Source organism: Tympanuchus pallidicinctus, unplaced genomic scaffold, assembly GCF_026119805.1.
Source record: "Tympanuchus pallidicinctus isolate F22 unplaced genomic scaffold, pur_lepc_1.0 scaffold3, whole genome shotgun sequence".
Classification (NCBI taxonomy): domain Eukaryota; kingdom Metazoa; phylum Chordata; class Aves; order Galliformes; family Phasianidae; genus Tympanuchus; species Tympanuchus pallidicinctus.
Genome location: NW_026294747.1, coordinates 59,873,367 through 59,889,474, shown reverse-complemented (window position 1 = coordinate 59,889,474; position 16,108 = coordinate 59,873,367). Strand labels below are relative to the sequence as shown.

Below are 16,108 nucleotides of genomic sequence, written 5' to 3'. Positions count from 1 at the left end.
GGCCGGGGGTGGGGGGGTTCCCCTTGTGCGGGGTCTCTGCAGCCCCGGGACCGCTGCCCTCAGCTGCACACAGAGCTGAGAGACAACGCAGTCATTGTCAGCAGCCAACGCGGGCTGGTGAGGGGCAAAACCTGTCCTGGGAACTCGGTGTGCAGGTCCAGCAGTCACCCACTGAGCTGCTCGTGGGGATCCAGCCGGTTGGATGCAGAGCTGTTTCGGCTCCTGCAGTGCCTCCATAGCATTGCTCCCAGGAACCTGCAGGCACAACGCCTGGCACACAGCTGGACACGGGCACGGTGTGATGGGTGAATGCTGGGCTGGCCGTGTTGAGACACGGGGGGAGATGTGCTGGTGGCAGTCACTGGGGGCTCCACAGGGCTCCATCTCAGGGCTGATTCTCTCCAGTGTTCCCTTCAGTGACTGGGTTTGGGTTCCCAGTATGGGGGGAGGAGGAGCAGAGGTCGGACAGCAGCCGCACAGAAGGGCTCTGGGGGCTGTGGGACGGCCCGGTGCATGTGAGCCATTAGAATGCCCTGCAGCCAAAAGAGCCCCATCCGCTGGGTGCAGCAGCCCAGCAGTGCTGGTGAGGGAAGGGACTGTGCCCTCTGCTCTGTGCTGCAGCCTGACCTCGAGCATGGGGTGCTGCTGCGTGAGAAGGGCATGGGGCTGTTAGAGTGGGTGGTCTGCAGAGGTGCCTGAGGCCCCAAGTGAGCTGTGGTTTGGGGATGGTGGGATTTGGTCTCCCCTGCCTCCACAGGGACACGCAGAACAGGTGGCACAGCCTCATGTGTGAGGGCTGAATGTGCACAAGGAGAAAACCCCACAGCCTCTGGGTCTTTGTGCCAGGGCTGCAGCACTGCACGGCACGGCTGTGCTTCTGTTCACTGAGAGTGAACCAATAGGACAAAGGAGAATGGCTGATGTAAATGGAGCAGTTTCAGAGAAGGTATCGTGAAGGAATTCCTGAAGACAAGGGTGGTGAGGCCATAAATGAGTTTCCCGGAAGAGCTGCTGATGCCCCATCCCTGGCAGCGCCCGAGTCCAGGCTGGATGTGGCTTTGCACAGCGGGCGGTGTCCCCGCACTGGGGCAGCTCAGATGTGGCCAATGGTGGAGCAGCGCTACCTGGGATCCCAGCACTGCCCTCCTCCCGACGCCGCCTCTAAAAGCGCTGCTGAGCTGCACAGCGCTTCCAGCCCCGGCGCTGCTGTGCGGGACGAGAGCAGCAACAGCACGAGTGCAGCAGTCAGAGCTGGGACACAGCGCAGCGCTGCTTTGGTGAGTTGCTGCAGCTCTGCTGCCACTGCCGGAACAAATTCCGAGGCAGCAGAATCTGCTTCCGAGGAGTGGGTTCTGACTTCCAGTCCATATTCCTTTCCTAAGATGCAGACAAAGTCAATGCAGATGGGTAACTTTGATGCCATTTGGCTTTGTCCATGCACACGCAGTTGTGGGACTGACCTGAGTCCCCAGAGATCATCTGTGTCACCTTCATGGGCACAGGGAGGGAAGCAGGGCAGGTTTGTGCCCCTCTCACTCAAAATCTCTCTCCTCCCAGGCTCCCCGTGTGAGTGTGAGCGCTCTCCCGATGGCAGGACGTCACAGTACAGGTAAGCTGCTCCCCCCCTGCGCGCTGTTGCATCTCATGAGGCTTCCTTCCCATCTCCCCGCTCTGAGATCCGCACAGAGCACGGCTGAGGGCGGGCAGCACAGCGGTGTGCGGTGGGTACAGCTTGAGACACAGCGCAGGGGGAAAGCCATACGGCAAGCCTTGCTGTCTCTGCGGCTGTTGCACGGAAGCCGTGCCTCACTGAAGCCGCGCAGGGCAGGGAGGGGCGGAAAAAACAACCCTGCACAAACGCTGCTGCATTTTCTGCTGAGCGCCTGAATTCTCGGAAGTGGAGCAGTTCAGCCTGGGCTTTTGCTTACTCCACGCAGTGCTGGGACTCAGGTTGCTGTGAGATCGCTTTCACTTTCTGTTCCTGCTTTTGGAGGAGCACTGGGTGCAGCCCTCTGAGCAATGCTAGAGACGGACATTCCTGGGCAGCCTCAGGGCCACGCGTTCCTCCCGATGGAGCCTGAGGCCACTGCAGGGGGGGAGCTGGGCTGCCCACAGCGTGTTGTTGGCGCTGGGGTGAAGCTGGAGCCGATCTTGTGGCAGTGAGGAGACGCTGTGGGCTGTGTGGCACCAAAGCCAGAGGAGCTGCTGCACTGGCCGCAGTCCCCAGCTGCTTCTCCACGGAGTGGGGAAGGTGGCGGTGGGAGCCGTGCTGTGCGCATTTCAGTGCAGCCGTGGGGCGTTGTGTCCCTTTTGCAGCGGATCCTTTGGTCAGAACCTTCAGTTTGGGCTTGGCTTCCTGCTGGGCACGATCAGTTTTCCTGTGGGAGAGCTGAGAGAGGGGACAGGGCCAGGAAGAGCTGAGCGAGCGCTGCGTGCCTGCTGGCAGCCGGCTCCAGCCCGTGCCCCGTCCCGTCCCCGCAGGGCACAGCGGTGGCTCGGGGACACCTTTCCTCGTGGCGCCGGCACTCCGTGGCCAGCAGGGGGTGTCCCGGCACCGCGGGGCTCACACTCGTCTCTGCTTGGTCCACAGGGTCCCAGCTGAGGATCCTGCTGGTGGGCAGGACGGGGAGTGGCAAGAGTGCGACAGGGAACACCATCCTTGGGAAGGAGGCATTTGAATCTTATCTGTCACCACAGTCAGTAACCCAAGAGTGCAAGGAAGTCAAAGGCTGCTCTGCTGGACGGTCACTGGTTGTTGTTGACACTCCTGGCTTTCATGTCACTATGGAAGACAACCTGAAAACAGCTGAGAAGAAAGCCTTTCAGTTCCTGTCCGGAGGGGTCCATGCCATCATCCTGGTGATGCAGCTGGGCCCAAGCACACTGGAAGAGCAGAAAGAGGCTCAGTGGCTGTCCAAGATGTCCCATACTGAAGCACACAAGTACACAATCCTGTTATTCACCCGAGCAGAGGAGCTGCAGCATCCCGAAGATCTGAAGAGGTTCATAGAAAGGATCGGATGCCTCAAGGAGCTGGCAGCCAGGTGTGGAAATCGATGCATTGCTTTCAGCAACAGAGCCACTGGGGAGGCGAGGGATCGGCAGGTTGCAGAGCTCATCGCCATGATTGACGCCATGGTAGAGCAGAATGGTGACGCTCCGTGTTACACGCGAGAAATGCTGGAGAAGGTCGGTACCATCGTGTGGGAAGCAAGGGCTCAGTCAGAGAGGAAACAGCCTCCTCAGCCGTGCCGTTCCCCGCCTTCGCGGTACATGTGGGGCACGGAGTGTGGTGCCCGAAGGAGCTCTCAACAAGTGCTTGAGCCCCGCTGTCTGGTTGAGCACCTGCGCATGCCCTGGGTTCTGCTGTGCTGGGCAGGGCTGGGAGGGGGTGGTTACGCATTTGATGTGGTCAGGACCAGGCCCAGTGCTGACAGCCTCATGCTGGGGCACACGGATGCAGTGCTGAGCAGCGCGTGGATGCGAGGCTTCGCGCCTCGCTTGTTGAGAGCAGCCAGCAGAAGAGCTGTGTGGGCAGCCCAATGAGCAGCCCTGTCCCTGTGGGGCCATCAGCCCTGGTCCTGAGTGCAAGAATGAGGCAAGCCCTTGGTGGGGAGGGGGAGCGGCCCATGATGCAAGTGCTGAGGTGCTCTCTCCCTCCTTTAGCTTGTATTTCTGTTCCATACCATTTCCTTCCATACCATTGCTCACAGAACATTGCAGACAAAGCACCCAGCACACAGACAGGCACAGACCCCGTGAGATTGGTGAAAGCTGGGCTGATGCCTCAGGCCCATGCGTTGGGACACGGGTGGCACGCACTGATGGCAGTCCCTGGGGGTTCCAAAAGGCTCCATTTCAGGGCTGGTTCTGTTCAGTGTTCCCTTCAGTGGCTGGACATGGCTTCTCAGTACGGACTGGGGGAGCAGAGGGTGGCTGACAGCTGCACAGAAGGGCTCTGGGGGCTGTGGGACGGCCCGGTGGACATGAGCCTGCAGTGTCCTGCAGCCAAAAGGGCCCCTTCCCCTTCTGGGGGAGCAGAAGGCCCAGCAGTGCTGGCGAGGACAGGGACCGTCCTGTCTGCTCTGTGCTGTGGTCTGACCTCGAGCACAGGGTGCAGGTTGGGTGCTGCTGTGTGAGAAGGACAAGGAGCTGTGAGAGAGCATCCAAAGGATGGCTGCGGAGATGGGGAAGGGTCTGCAGGGCAAGGGGTGTGAGGAGAGCTGAGGGCCCTGTGTTTATTGGGCCCAAAGCAGAGGAGGCTGAGGGGAGGGCTCACTGCAGCTGCACCTCCTCATGGATCTACAGCTCCTCAAAGGCTGCGGATGGGCAGCGCCGAGCTCAGCTCTCTCCAACACTGACAGGCCGTGGTGTAATGGCATGGAGCTGTCAGAAGAGTGTAGGTTGCTATTGAGGGAAAATCTGTACCCTAGAGGGTGGTGGGCATGAAGCAGCTCCCCTGGGCAGTGGCACGGGCTGAGCTGCTGGAGCACTGGGACACCGTTCTCAGACGTAGGGTTTGGGTTAGGCTAGTCTAACGTGGAAGCAGGAATCCGTTCCAACTCAGGACGTTCTGTGATCCAACCACTCTCGTGGCACTCAGGAAGAATGGAGGGATGCTCCATGCCCCCATCTGAGGCAGGCTGTGCCCTGGCAGTGCTGCTGCTACTGCAGTGCCGGCTCAGTACAGGCTGTGAGCCGTGATCCAAAGGTCCCACAAAGAGGCATTTCCCAGAAATGCTCCCAGCTCCAGGCAGTGCAATATGGAAAGTGCAGGCTGTGGCTCGAGGTGCTGGGGCTGCACCCCACTGCTCACAGGCAAGGACAGCAGCAGTGTGATGGGCACTGGGCTTTTCATGGGCATCCATCCACGCACCAGCAGCACTGCCTCCATTCTCAGCCCTGGGCAGGGGTCTGCAGGGCTGCAGTCCTTGTCATGCAGCTGCCCATGTCCTCGTGTGTTCTCACACTGATGCATCCCCAGGGACAGTCTATTGATCAATTGTATCATTGACATTAGCACAGGGAGGAAAGCACAGGAGGTTTGTGCCACTCTCACTCAAAATCTCTCTCCTCCCAGGCTTCCCGTGTGAGTGTGAGCGCTCTCCCGATGGCAGGACGTCACAGCACAGGTGAGCCGCTCAGCTCCGCATGCAGGCAGCTGCAGCCCAGCCGGGCTCCTGGCTGAGTGCTGGGAAGCACGGGGAGTTCATGTGGGCTTCGTGGGAGGCCGTGGCCTCGGGGGCGTCCTGAGGCTGCCTCCCATCTCCGCCCTGAGAGCTCACAGAGCGAGGCTGAGGGCGGACGGGGCCGAGCGAGCGCTGCGTGCCTGCTGGCAGCCGGCTCCAGCCCGTGCCCCGTCCCGTCCCCGCAGGGCACAGCGGTGGCTCGGGGACACCTTTCCTCGTGGCGCCGGCACTCCGTGGCCAGCAGGGGGTGTCCCGGCACCGCGGGGCTCACACTCGTCTCTGCTTGGTCCACAGGGTCCCAGCTGAGGATCCTGCTGGTGGGCAGGACGGGGAGTGGCAAGAGTGCGACAGGGAACACCATCCTTGGGAAGGAGGCATTTGAATCTTATCTGTCACCACAGTCAGTAACCCAAGAGTGCAAGGAAGTCAAAGGCTGCTCTGCTGGACGGTCACTGGTTGTTGTTGACACTCCTGGCTTTCATGTCACTATGGAAGACAACCTGAAAACAGCTGAGAAGAAAGCCTTTCAGTTCCTGTCCGGAGGGGTCCATGCCATCATCCTGGTGATGCAGCTGGGCCCAAGCACACTGGAAGAGCAGAAAGAGGCTCAGTGGCTGTCCAAGATGTCCCATACTGAAGCACACAAGTACACAATCCTGTTATTCACCCGAGCAGAGGAGCTGCAGCATCCCGAAGATCTGAAGAGGTTCATAGAAAGGATCGGATGCCTCAAGGAGCTGGCAGCCAGGTGTGGAAATCGATGCATTGCTTTCAGCAACAGAGCCACTGGGGAGGCGAGGGATCGGCAGGTTGCAGAGCTCATCGCCATGATTGACGCCATGGTAGAGCAGAATGGTGACGCTCCGTGTTACACGCGAGAAATGCTGGAGAAGGTCGGTACCATCGTGTGGGAAGCAAGGGCTCAGTCAGAGAGGAAACAGCCTCCTCAGCCGTGCCGTTCCCCGCCTTCGCGGTACATGTGGGGCACGGAGTGTGGTGCCCGAAGGAGCTCTCAACAAGTGCTTGAGCCCCGCTGTCTGGTTGAGCACCTGCGCATGCCCTGGGTTCTGCTGTGCTGGGCAGGGCTGGGAGGGGGTGGTTACGCATTTGATGTGGTCAGGACCAGGCCCAGTGCTGACAGCCTCATGCTGGGGCACACGGATGCAGTGCTGAGCAGCGCGTGGATGCGAGGCTTCGCGCCTCGCTTGTTGAGAGCAGTCAGCAGAAGTGCTGTGTGGGCAGCCCAATGAGCAGCCCTGTCCCTGTGGGGCCATCAGCCCTGGTCCTGAGTGCAAGAATGAGGCAAGCCCTTGGTGGGGAGGGGGAGCGGCCCATGATGCAAGTGCTGAGGTGCTCTCTCCCTCCTTTAGCTTGTATTTCTGTTCCATACCATTTCCTTCCATACCATTGCTCACAGAACATTGCAGACAAAGCACCCAGCACACAGACAGGCACAGACCCCGTGAGATTGGTGAAAGCTGGGCTGATGCCTCAGGCCCATGCATTGGGACACGGGTGGCACGCACTGGTGGCAGTCCCTGGGGGTTCCAAAGGGCTCCATTTCAGGGCTGGTTCTGTTCAGTGTTCCCTTCAGTGGCTGGACATGGCTTCTCAGTACGGACTGGGGGAGCAGAGGGTGGCTGACAGCTGCACAGAAGGGCTCTGGGGGCTGTGGGACGGCCCGGTGGACATGAGCCTGCAGTGTCCTGCAGCCAAAAGGGCCCCTTCCCCTTCTGGGGGAGCAGAAGGCCCAGCAGTGCTGGCGAGGACAGGGACCGTCCTGTCTGCTCTGTGCTGCGGTCTGACCTCGAGCACAGGGTGCAGGTTGGGTGCTGCTGTGTGAGAAGGACACGGAGCTGTGAGAGAGCATCCAAAGGATGGTTGTGGAGATGGGGAAGGGTCTGCAGGGCAAGGGGTGTGAGGAGAGCTGAGGGCCCTGTGTTTATTGGGCCCAAAGCAGAGGAGGCTGAGGGGAGGGCTCACTGCAGCTGCACCTCCTCATGGATCTACAGCTCCTCAAAGGCTGCGGATGGGCAGCGCCGAGCTCAGCTCTCTCCAACACTGACAGGCCGTGGTGTAATGGCATGGAGCTGTCAGAAGATTGTAGGTTGCTATTGAGGGAAAATCTGTACCCTAGAGGGTGGTGGGCATGAAGCAGCTCCCCTGGGCAGTGGCACGGGCTGAGCTGCTGGAGCACTGGGACACCGTTCTCAGACGTAGGGTTTGGGTTAGGCTAGTCTAACGTGGAAGCAGGAGTCCCTTCCAACTCAGGACGTTCTGTGATCCAACCACTCTCGTGGCACTCAGGAAGAATGGAGGGATGCTCCATGCCCCCATCTGAGGCAGGCTGTGCCCTGGCAGTGCTGCTGCTACTGCAGTGCCGGCTCAGTACAGGCTGTGAGCCGTGATCCAAAGGTCCCACAAAGAGGCATTTCCCAGAAATGCTCCCAGCTCCAGGCAGTGCAATATGGAAAGTGCAGGCTGTGGCTCGAGGTGCTGGGGCTGCACCCCACTGCTCACAGGCAAGGACAGCAGCAGTGTGATGGGCACTGGGCTTTTCATGGGCATCCATCCACGCACCAGCAGCACTGCCTCCATTCTCAGCCCTGGGCAGGGGTCTGCAGGGCTGCAGTCCTTGTCATGCAGCTGCCCATGTCCTCGTGAGTTCTCACAGTGATGTGTCCCAGGGATGGTGCACTGATCATTTGCATCACTTTCATTAGCACAGGGAGGGAAGCACAGGAGGTTTGTGCCCCTCTCACTCAACATCTCTCTCCTCCCAGGCTCCCCGTGTGAGTGTGAGCGCTCTCCCGATGGCAGGACGTCACAGCAAAGGTGAGCCGCTCAGCTCTGCATGCAGGCAGGCGCAGCCCATCGGGCTCCTGGCTGAGTGCTGGGAAGCACGGGGAGTTCATGTGGGCTTTGTGGGAGGCCGTGGCCTTGGGGGCGTCCTGAGGCTGCCTCCCATCTCTGAGCGCTGAGAGCTCACAGAGCGAGGCTGAGGGCGGACGGGGCCGAGCGAGCGCTGCGTGCCTGCTGGCAGCCGGCTCCAGCCCGTGCCCCGTCCCATCCCCGCAGGGCACAGCGGTGGCTCGGGGACACCTTTCACAGAATCACAGAATCACAGAATCACCCGGGTTGGAAGGGACCTCAAGGATCATGCAGTTCCAACCCCCCTGCCCAGCAGGGCCACCAAACACACACATTCAGATCAGGTTGCCCAGGACCCCGTCCAACCTGGCCTTGAACACGTCCAAGGACGGGGCATCCACAACCTCCCTGGGCAGCCCGTTCCAGGGCCTAACTACTCTCCTTGTGAAGAACTTCCCCCTAACATCCAACCTAAATCTTCCCTCCTTCAACTTGGATCCATTTCCCCTAGTCCTGCTGTTGTCAGCCCTTCTGAAGAGTTTACTCCCCTCCTGGGTGTAGGTTCCCTTCAGGTATTGATAGGCTGCCATGAGGTCACCCCGCAGCTTCTCTTCTCCAGGCTGAACAAGCCCAACTCCCTCAGCCTGTCCTCATAGGGGAGGTGCTCCAGCCCCCTGATCATCTTAGTCGCCCTCCTCTGGACCCTTTCCAAGATCTCTACGTCTTTCTTGTACTGAGGGCTCCACACCTGGACACAGTACTCCAGATGGGGCCTCACAAGAGCCGAGTAGAGAGGGACAATCACCTCCCTCTCCCTGCTGACCACCCCTCTCCTGATGGAGCCCAGGATCCCATTTGCCTTTCGAGCTGCCAGAGCGCACTGCTGGCTCATGTTCAGTCTCTCGTCCATCAGGACCCCCAGGTCCTTCTCTGCCGAGCTGCTCTCAAGGCCCACTCCTCCCAGCCTGTACGGGTGCCTGGGGTTCTTCCGGCCCAAATGCAAAACCTTGCACTTTGCCGTGTTGAACCTCATCAGGTTCACCCGAGCCCAGCCCTCCAGCCTGTCGAGTCCCTCTGAATGGCATCCCTTCCTTCCACCGTATCAACCGCACCACTCAGCTTGGTGTCGTCAGCAAACTTGCTGAGGGTGCACTCAATTCCCTCATCGATGTCATTAATAAAGATGTTAAAGAGCACCGGTCCCAAGACAGACCCTTGGGGGACACCACTTGTTACCGGCCTCCACCTGGACACAGAGCCATTGACCACCACACTCTGTCTGCGGCCTTTCAACCAATTGCTCATCCATCGGGTCGTCCACCCATCAAATCCACTTCCCTCCAATTTGGAGATGAGGATGTGGTGGGGGACCATGTCAAAGACCTTGCTCAGGTCCAGGTAAATGACATCGGTCGGCTTCCCTTCGTCCACCAATGCCGTCACTCCATCATAGAAGGCCACAAGATTAGTCAGGCATGACCTTCCCTTGGTGAAGCCGTGCTGGCTGTCTCGGATCACATGCTCATTCTTTATGTGATCGAGCATGTTGTCCAGGAGGATCTGTTCCATGATCTTCCCAGGCACGGAGGTGAGACTCACCGGCCTGTAGTTCCCCGGGTCCTCCCTGCTCCCCTTCTTGTATATGGGAGTGACGTGACCCTTCCTCCAGTCATCCGGGACCTCACCTGACAGCCACGACTTCTCAAATATGATGCAGAGCGGCTCGGCAACCACCTCAGCCAGCTCCTTCAGGACCCTGGGATGCACGCCATCCGGCCCCATAGACTTGTATTCATTCAGTCTAAGGAGGTACTCTCGGACTTGCTCTGCCCTTACAGTGGGGAGGGATTTACCTCCTTGGTCCCCACATAGAGGTTTGGGGATGCAGGGTTCATGGACGTGAAGAAGACTAGAATCCTGGCCACCAGTGAAGACCGAGGTGAAGAACTCATTCAGCACCTCAGCTTTCTCTTCATCTGTTGAAGCCAGTTCTCCTTTTAAATTTACCAAAGTAGGTACGCCCATTTTGGCCTGTCTCTTCTGGCCAATGTACCTGTAGAAGGTTTTCTTATTGTTTTTCACGTCCCTTTCCTCGTGGCGCCGGCACTCCGTGGCCAGCAGGGGGTGTCCCGGCACCGCGGGGCTCACACTCGTCTCTGCTTGGTCCACAGGGTCCCAGCTGAGCATCATCCTGGTGGGCAAGACGGGGAATGGGAAGAGTGCGACAGGGAACACCATCCTTGGGAGGAAAGCATTTACCTCTAATTTGTCAGCAGAATCGGTAACCCGAGAGTATGAAAAAGAAGAATGTTTGTTCGGTGAGAGATCAATAGAAGTTGTCGACACTCCTGGCCTTTTTGACACTAAGGAAGTCAATGAAAAAACAGCTAAAAAGATTCAGAAAGCCTTTAAGAAACTCTATTCAGGGGTTCACGCCATCATCCTGGTGATGCAGCTGGCCCGAATCAGTAAGGAAGAGCAGGAAGTGGCTGAGTGGGTGACCAGAATCTTCCATTCTAAAGCAGAGAGATACACAATCCTCTTATTCACCCGAGCAGAGGAGCTGGAGCATCCAAAAGGTCTGAAGGGCTTCATAGACAAGAGCCCATACCTCAGGGGCCTGGCAGCCAAGTGTGGAAATCGGTACATTGGTTTCAGCAACATAGCAACTGGAGAGAAAAGGGATCGGCAGGTTGCAGAGCTCATCAGCATGATTGATGCCATGGTAGAGCAGAATGGCAGAGCTCCGCGTTACACAGAAGAAATGCTGGAGGAAGACACAAAGACGTTCTTTGAAAAGTTTTGTACCATCCTGTAGGCAGCCAGGGGTCAGTCCCAGAACAGGGACCTCCTCTGCTGTGCCGTTCCTGCTGTCTGTATGGGGTGATGTGAGGCAGGGTGTGTGGTGATGGGCCTGAAGGAGCTGTCAATAAACACTGAGCATTGCTGTGTGGAGGAGCATCCGTCTGTGCCCTGGGTTCTGCTGTGCTGAGCAGTGCTGGCAGGAGGTGGTCGCACACACGGTGCAGTGGGGACGAGGCCCAGTGCCGGCTGTGCCTGCGGGGATGGGATGTGGAGGGCTGGTGCCCGTGGCTGTGGGCATGCAGGCTGCTGTGGAGGATGGCGGGGATGTGGAAGGGGAGCTGCCCTCGGTGCGAGAGCTGAGGTTCTCCAGCAGCCTTTGCTGCGAGATGTGTTGTCTGCACTGCTGGAACGGAGCGCGCTTACGGGAAAGGCGTCTGTGGGCCCTTGGGCCTCAGCTGGCGTGTGCAGGTGATGTGGGCGCTCTGCAGCTCGGAGGCAGCAGCAGGACGGGCAGCACATTGCTGGAGGAATGGTCAGGATGAAGCGTTCAGCACACAGCTACACACGCACACAGTGCTGTGGGGGAAGACCGGGGCTCCGGGATCTGGGACGGGGGGGCACTGTGCTGGTGGCAGCCATGGGGGGTTCCGCTGGGCTCCGTGTCAGGGCTGATTCTCTTCAGTGTTCTCTCCATGGCTGGAAACTGTCACTGAGGTGCAGTGAGGAAGGTTGTGGATGGCACTGCACTGCCAGGAGCTGCTGACTCAGTCAGGGGTGAAGAGGCCTGGCAGAGAGAGCCTTAGTGATGGCAGGACCAGGCAGTGCCCAACGGAATGGAGGTGACCGAGAGCAAGAGCTGCATTCTGCACGTGGGATGGGGCTGTCCTGGGTGTATGTAAAGAAACAGAGGCTGGACGGCAGCCCTACAGAAGGGCTCTGCGGGCTTTTGGTCATCCTGGTGGACGTGAGCCCACAGTGCCCTGCTGTAGCAGCAATGCTCAGTGAGGAAACTGACGCTCAATTTCCGCTTCTGCAAACTGAATCAGAACCTTGCTATCACACACACTATCCAATTCTCTTTCCTCTGAGCATATTTATATTTCAAATGTGTGTTTGTCTAAGGAAAAGTGCTCGAGTCCAGGCTGGATGTGGCTTTGCACAGCGGGCGGTGTCCCCGCACTGGGGCAGCTCAGATGTGGCCAATGGTGGAGCAGCGCTACCTGGGATCCCAGCACTGCCCTCCTCCCGACGCCGCCTCTAAAAGCGCTGCTGAGCTGCACAGCGCTTCCAGCCCCGGCGCTGCTGTGCGGGACGAGAGCAGCAACAGCACGAGTGCAGCAGTCAGAGCTGGGACACAGCGCAGCGCTGCTTTGGTGAGTTGCTGCAGCTCTGCTGCCACTGCCGGAACAAATTCCGAGGCGGCAGAATCTGCTTTCAGGGAGTGGGTTCTGACCTCCATGAATGAGGGTCAGCCAACATTTCTTTCCAAAGGCAAAGTCAATGCAGATGGGTAACTTTGATGCCATTTGGCTTTCTCCATGCACACGCAGTTGTGGGACTGACCTGAGTCCCCAGGGATCATCTGTGTCACCTTCATTGGCACAGGGAGAGAAGCAGGGCAGCTTTGTGCCACTCTCACTCAAAATCTCTCTCCTCCCAGGCTCCCCGTGTGAGTGTGAGCGCTCTCCCGATGGCAGGACGTCACAGCACAGGTGAGCCACTCACAGCTGCATGCACGCAGCTGCAGCCCATCGGGCTCCTGGCTGAGTGCTGGGGAGCACGGGGGGTTCGCATCCTGGTGCAGCCTCGTGCTCGCGTGGGCTCTGTGGGAGGCCGTGGCCTCGGGGGCGTCCTGAGGCTGCCTCCCATCTCTGCTTTCAGAGCCGCACAGATCGAGGCTGAGGGCGGATGCGGCCCACGAGCCCTGTGTGCCTGCTGGTTTGGGGCCCGGTCTCCTTGTCCGGTCGCGGGGTCCGTGCTCTGAGGGTGTTGTCTGTAACGGGACGGGGTCCATGGAAGCTCGGCGTGGGGTCGGCAGTACCTGGAGGAGAAGCTGTCCGTCCCGTCCGAGCCGTGTCCCGCTGTCCCCGCAGGTCGGCGGCCGGAGCTGCGCGTTGTGCTGCTGGGGCGGAGCGGAGCGGGGCGCAGCGCCACCGGCAACACGTTGCTGGGCGAGGAGCGCTTCGAGTCCCGGCTGGCGTCCCAACCCGTCACCACCACGTGCAAAGACGGCAGGCGGGATTGGGGCGAGTGGTGCGTGGTGGTCATGGACACCCCGGCGATTTTCGGGGGCTCTCAGTGGGACGAGCAGCGTTTGGCCGAGGAGCGCCAGCGCTGCCTCAGATTCGCTGCCCGGGAGCCCTGCGTGCTGCTGCTGGTGACACAGCTGGGCCGTTACACGCGGGAGGACCGCGAGGTGCAGGAGAGCGTGCAGAAGCTGTTTGGGAAGGGCGCTAAGCAGCGCATGATGGTGGTGTTCACAAGGAAGGAAGACCTGGGGGGCGGCTCGCTGGATGAATACGTGAAGGCGGCCGACAGAGGAGCGCTGCGGGAGCTGGTGAAGGCGTGCGGGAAGCAGTGCTGTGCTGTGAGCAACAGAGCGCCGAGGCGGGACCGGGATGTGCAGGCTGATGAGGTGCTGCACAGGGCTGTGAGCATCGCCCTCAGGCAGAGCGAGGGGCGAGGGGAGTCGTCGTGTTGGTTGTGTTTGCCGTAATTAAGATCTAATCACCGTGACGAGACCCACGGGTCCATGTCAAAAAGGGGGTAGGGGAGGGGAAGGGAACGAAGATGGATCCAGACAAGGGAAGCGGTGGCAATGAGCTAAGGAAAGAAGGACTTAGTTTTCTAATTGTAGTAGTGAAATGTAATTGGAATTGAAGCTACTGAACAAACGAGAGTTTCCAAAACGCAAAGCTCTCGTGCCGATGCTGCAGCAGCTGTGACACACAGGCAGCAAAGGAGAGCGCTGCTGTGAGCTTTGTGTTCTGCTGTCATCGCCTCCTCCTGGACGATGGAAATCACAAAATAAAGCGTTGTGGGAGCGCCGTGCCTTTCTGGGAGCTGTAGCTCATTCTTCAGAGCCGCCGCGTCGCCCCGTTGACTCCCATCGCTGCGTGACGCAGGGAATGTGGAATCACGAGGAAAAAACTCGAAACCGCGACGGCTGCGCGGCTGCGGCCGGGGCCGAACGTCGCCGGGTGAGAGCGGGCAGCGAGGAGCCGCCCCGGCTCGGAGCCGCCCTGCGAGCAGCCCCGGTGCCGGCGGCGCGCCGCTCCCCGTCGGGCCGGCAGCCCCCAGGGGAGCGCGTCGCGTCGCAGCGGGTCGGGAAGCGTCCGGCCACCCCGGAGCCCCCGGGAGCTCGGCCCGGGTGCTGGGCGAGAGCGGGGCCGGCAGAGCGGGTGGCGACCCCCGGGGCCGCGCGGCGCGGAGGAGCTCGGCTGGGGGACGCGGCGCTGCGGGAGCGCGGGGCGATGGGGCGGCGCGTCCGTTCGAGCTCGGCGGGGCGGCGGTACCGCGCGGCTCCGCTGCCAGGGGCGCCGCTGAGGGAACCGAGCGCGTTGACGGGAAACGGGAGCGTTGACGGGAAAGGCACTTAAGGAATGCGCCACCTTCGGCCCGGCTGCCGGCGGGGCGGCCGCACCCCGGGGAGCGACAGCCAACCCCCGGCTGCTCCCCGCGATTCACCCCACGCGTGCGGTGGCGCGGAGGAGCGAGCGGCGGAGCGGCTCGTGGAGGGCTTACGGCGTGCACGCGGTGGACGCGCCCGACGCCTTCGACTCGCCGGAGCGCAGCGCCCGGTGCCGCCGCGACGTCGCCCGCTGCGCACTGCGCGGGGTGGGCGCAGGGTTTGGGGAGATCCCTGAGCATGGCTTATGGAGGCACTAAAGGATAATTACGTTAATTAGTGTAATATTTGTGTTTTAATTAGCGCTCTGCACGCAGCATTGCTTCCTGCTGCTCCCAGCGGTCCAGGGCGCCGTCAGCAGCATCAGCACTGTTCTGAAACCAGCGGGAATCACAGCCCGGACAGAGCCCATCCCCACGAGGGGCCTCTGGAAAAGGGAGGAGAAAGTGCAGCTGTTGTTCTTTGTCGCCGTCAGGGGGAACTCGAGCCCCCAAGGGAGCGCAGGGCGCTGAGCTCTGGGCTGTGTGACAACAGGAAGTGAAAGCATTCCTGCTGCTCCTGCTGCCCTCGGGTGAACCAAAGCCCGGGCTGAGCCGCTCCCATTCCCGAAAGTCACACGCTGAGCAGGAACCACACGGCCCCTCTGGGCCCCGTCCAGCCCCGTGCAGCAGGCAAAGGGACGGCCGGGGGTGGGGGGGTTCCCCTTGTGGGGGGTCTCTGCAGCCCCGGGACCGCTGCCCTCAGCTGCACACAGAGCTGAGAGACAACGCAGTCATTGTCAGCAGCCAACGCGGGCTGGTGAGGGGCAAAACCTGTCCTGGGAACTCGGTGTGCAGGTCCAGCAGTCACCCACTGAGCTGCTCGTGGGGATCCAGCCGGTTGGATGCAGAGCTGTTTCGGCTCCTGCAGTGCCTCCATAGCATTGCTCCCAGGAACCTGCAGGCACAACGCCTGGCACACAGCTGGACACGGGCACGGTGTGATGGGTGAATGCTGGGCTGGCCGTGTTGAGACACGGGGGGAGATGTGCTGGTGGCAGTCACTGGGGGCTCCACAGGGCTCCATCTCAGGGCTGATTCTCTCCAGTGTTCCCTTCAGTGACTGGGTTTGGGTTCCCAGTATGGGGGGGAGGAGGAGCAGAAGTCGGACAGCAGCCGCACAGAAGGGCTCTGGGGGCTGTGGGACGGCCCGGTGCATGTGAGCCATTAGAATGCCCTGCAGCCAAAAGAGCCCCATCCGCTGGGTGCAGCAGCCCAGCAGTGCTGGTGAGGGAAGGGACTGTGCCCTCTGCTCTGTGCTGCAGCCTGACCTCGAGCATGGGGTGCTGCTGCGTGAGAAGGGCATGGGGCTGTTAGAGTGGGTGGTCTGCAGAGGTGCCTGAGGCCCCAAGTGAGCTGTGGTTTGGGGATGCTGGGATTTGGTCTCCCCTGCCTCCACAGGGACACGCAGAACAGGTGGCACAGCCTCATGTGTGAGGGCTGAATGTGCACTAGGAGAAAACCCCACAGCCTCTGGGTCCTTGTGCCAGGGCTGCAGCACTGCACGGCACGGCTGTGCTTCTGTTCACTGAGAGTGAACCAATAGGACAAAGGAGAATGGCTGACGTAAATGGAGC

At 60.4% G+C, this 16,108-nt stretch overlaps 2 protein-coding genes across 2 annotated transcripts in view; both read left to right on the top strand.

Annotated features, from left to right (window-relative positions):
* The window catches only part of LOC128086404 (uncharacterized), a 99,281-nt gene that overhangs the window by 17,122 nt on the left and 66,051 nt on the right, over positions 1-16,108 (top strand). Inside the window, exon 4 of the mRNA XM_052695026.1 lies at positions 3,045-3,189. Within this exon, the coding sequence (XP_052550986.1) occupies positions 3,045-3,189 (145 nt within the window). The remainder of the gene's footprint in view (positions 1-3,044; positions 3,190-16,108) is intronic.
* Positions 1-16,108, top strand: part of LOC128086442 (GTPase IMAP family member 4-like) — a 31,512-nt gene that overhangs the window by 13,580 nt on the left and 1,824 nt on the right. The window contains exon 2 of the mRNA XM_052695117.1: positions 7,973-8,024. Coding sequence (XP_052551077.1) covers positions 7,973-8,024 — 52 coding nt within the window. The remainder of the gene's footprint in view (positions 1-7,972; positions 8,025-16,108) is intronic.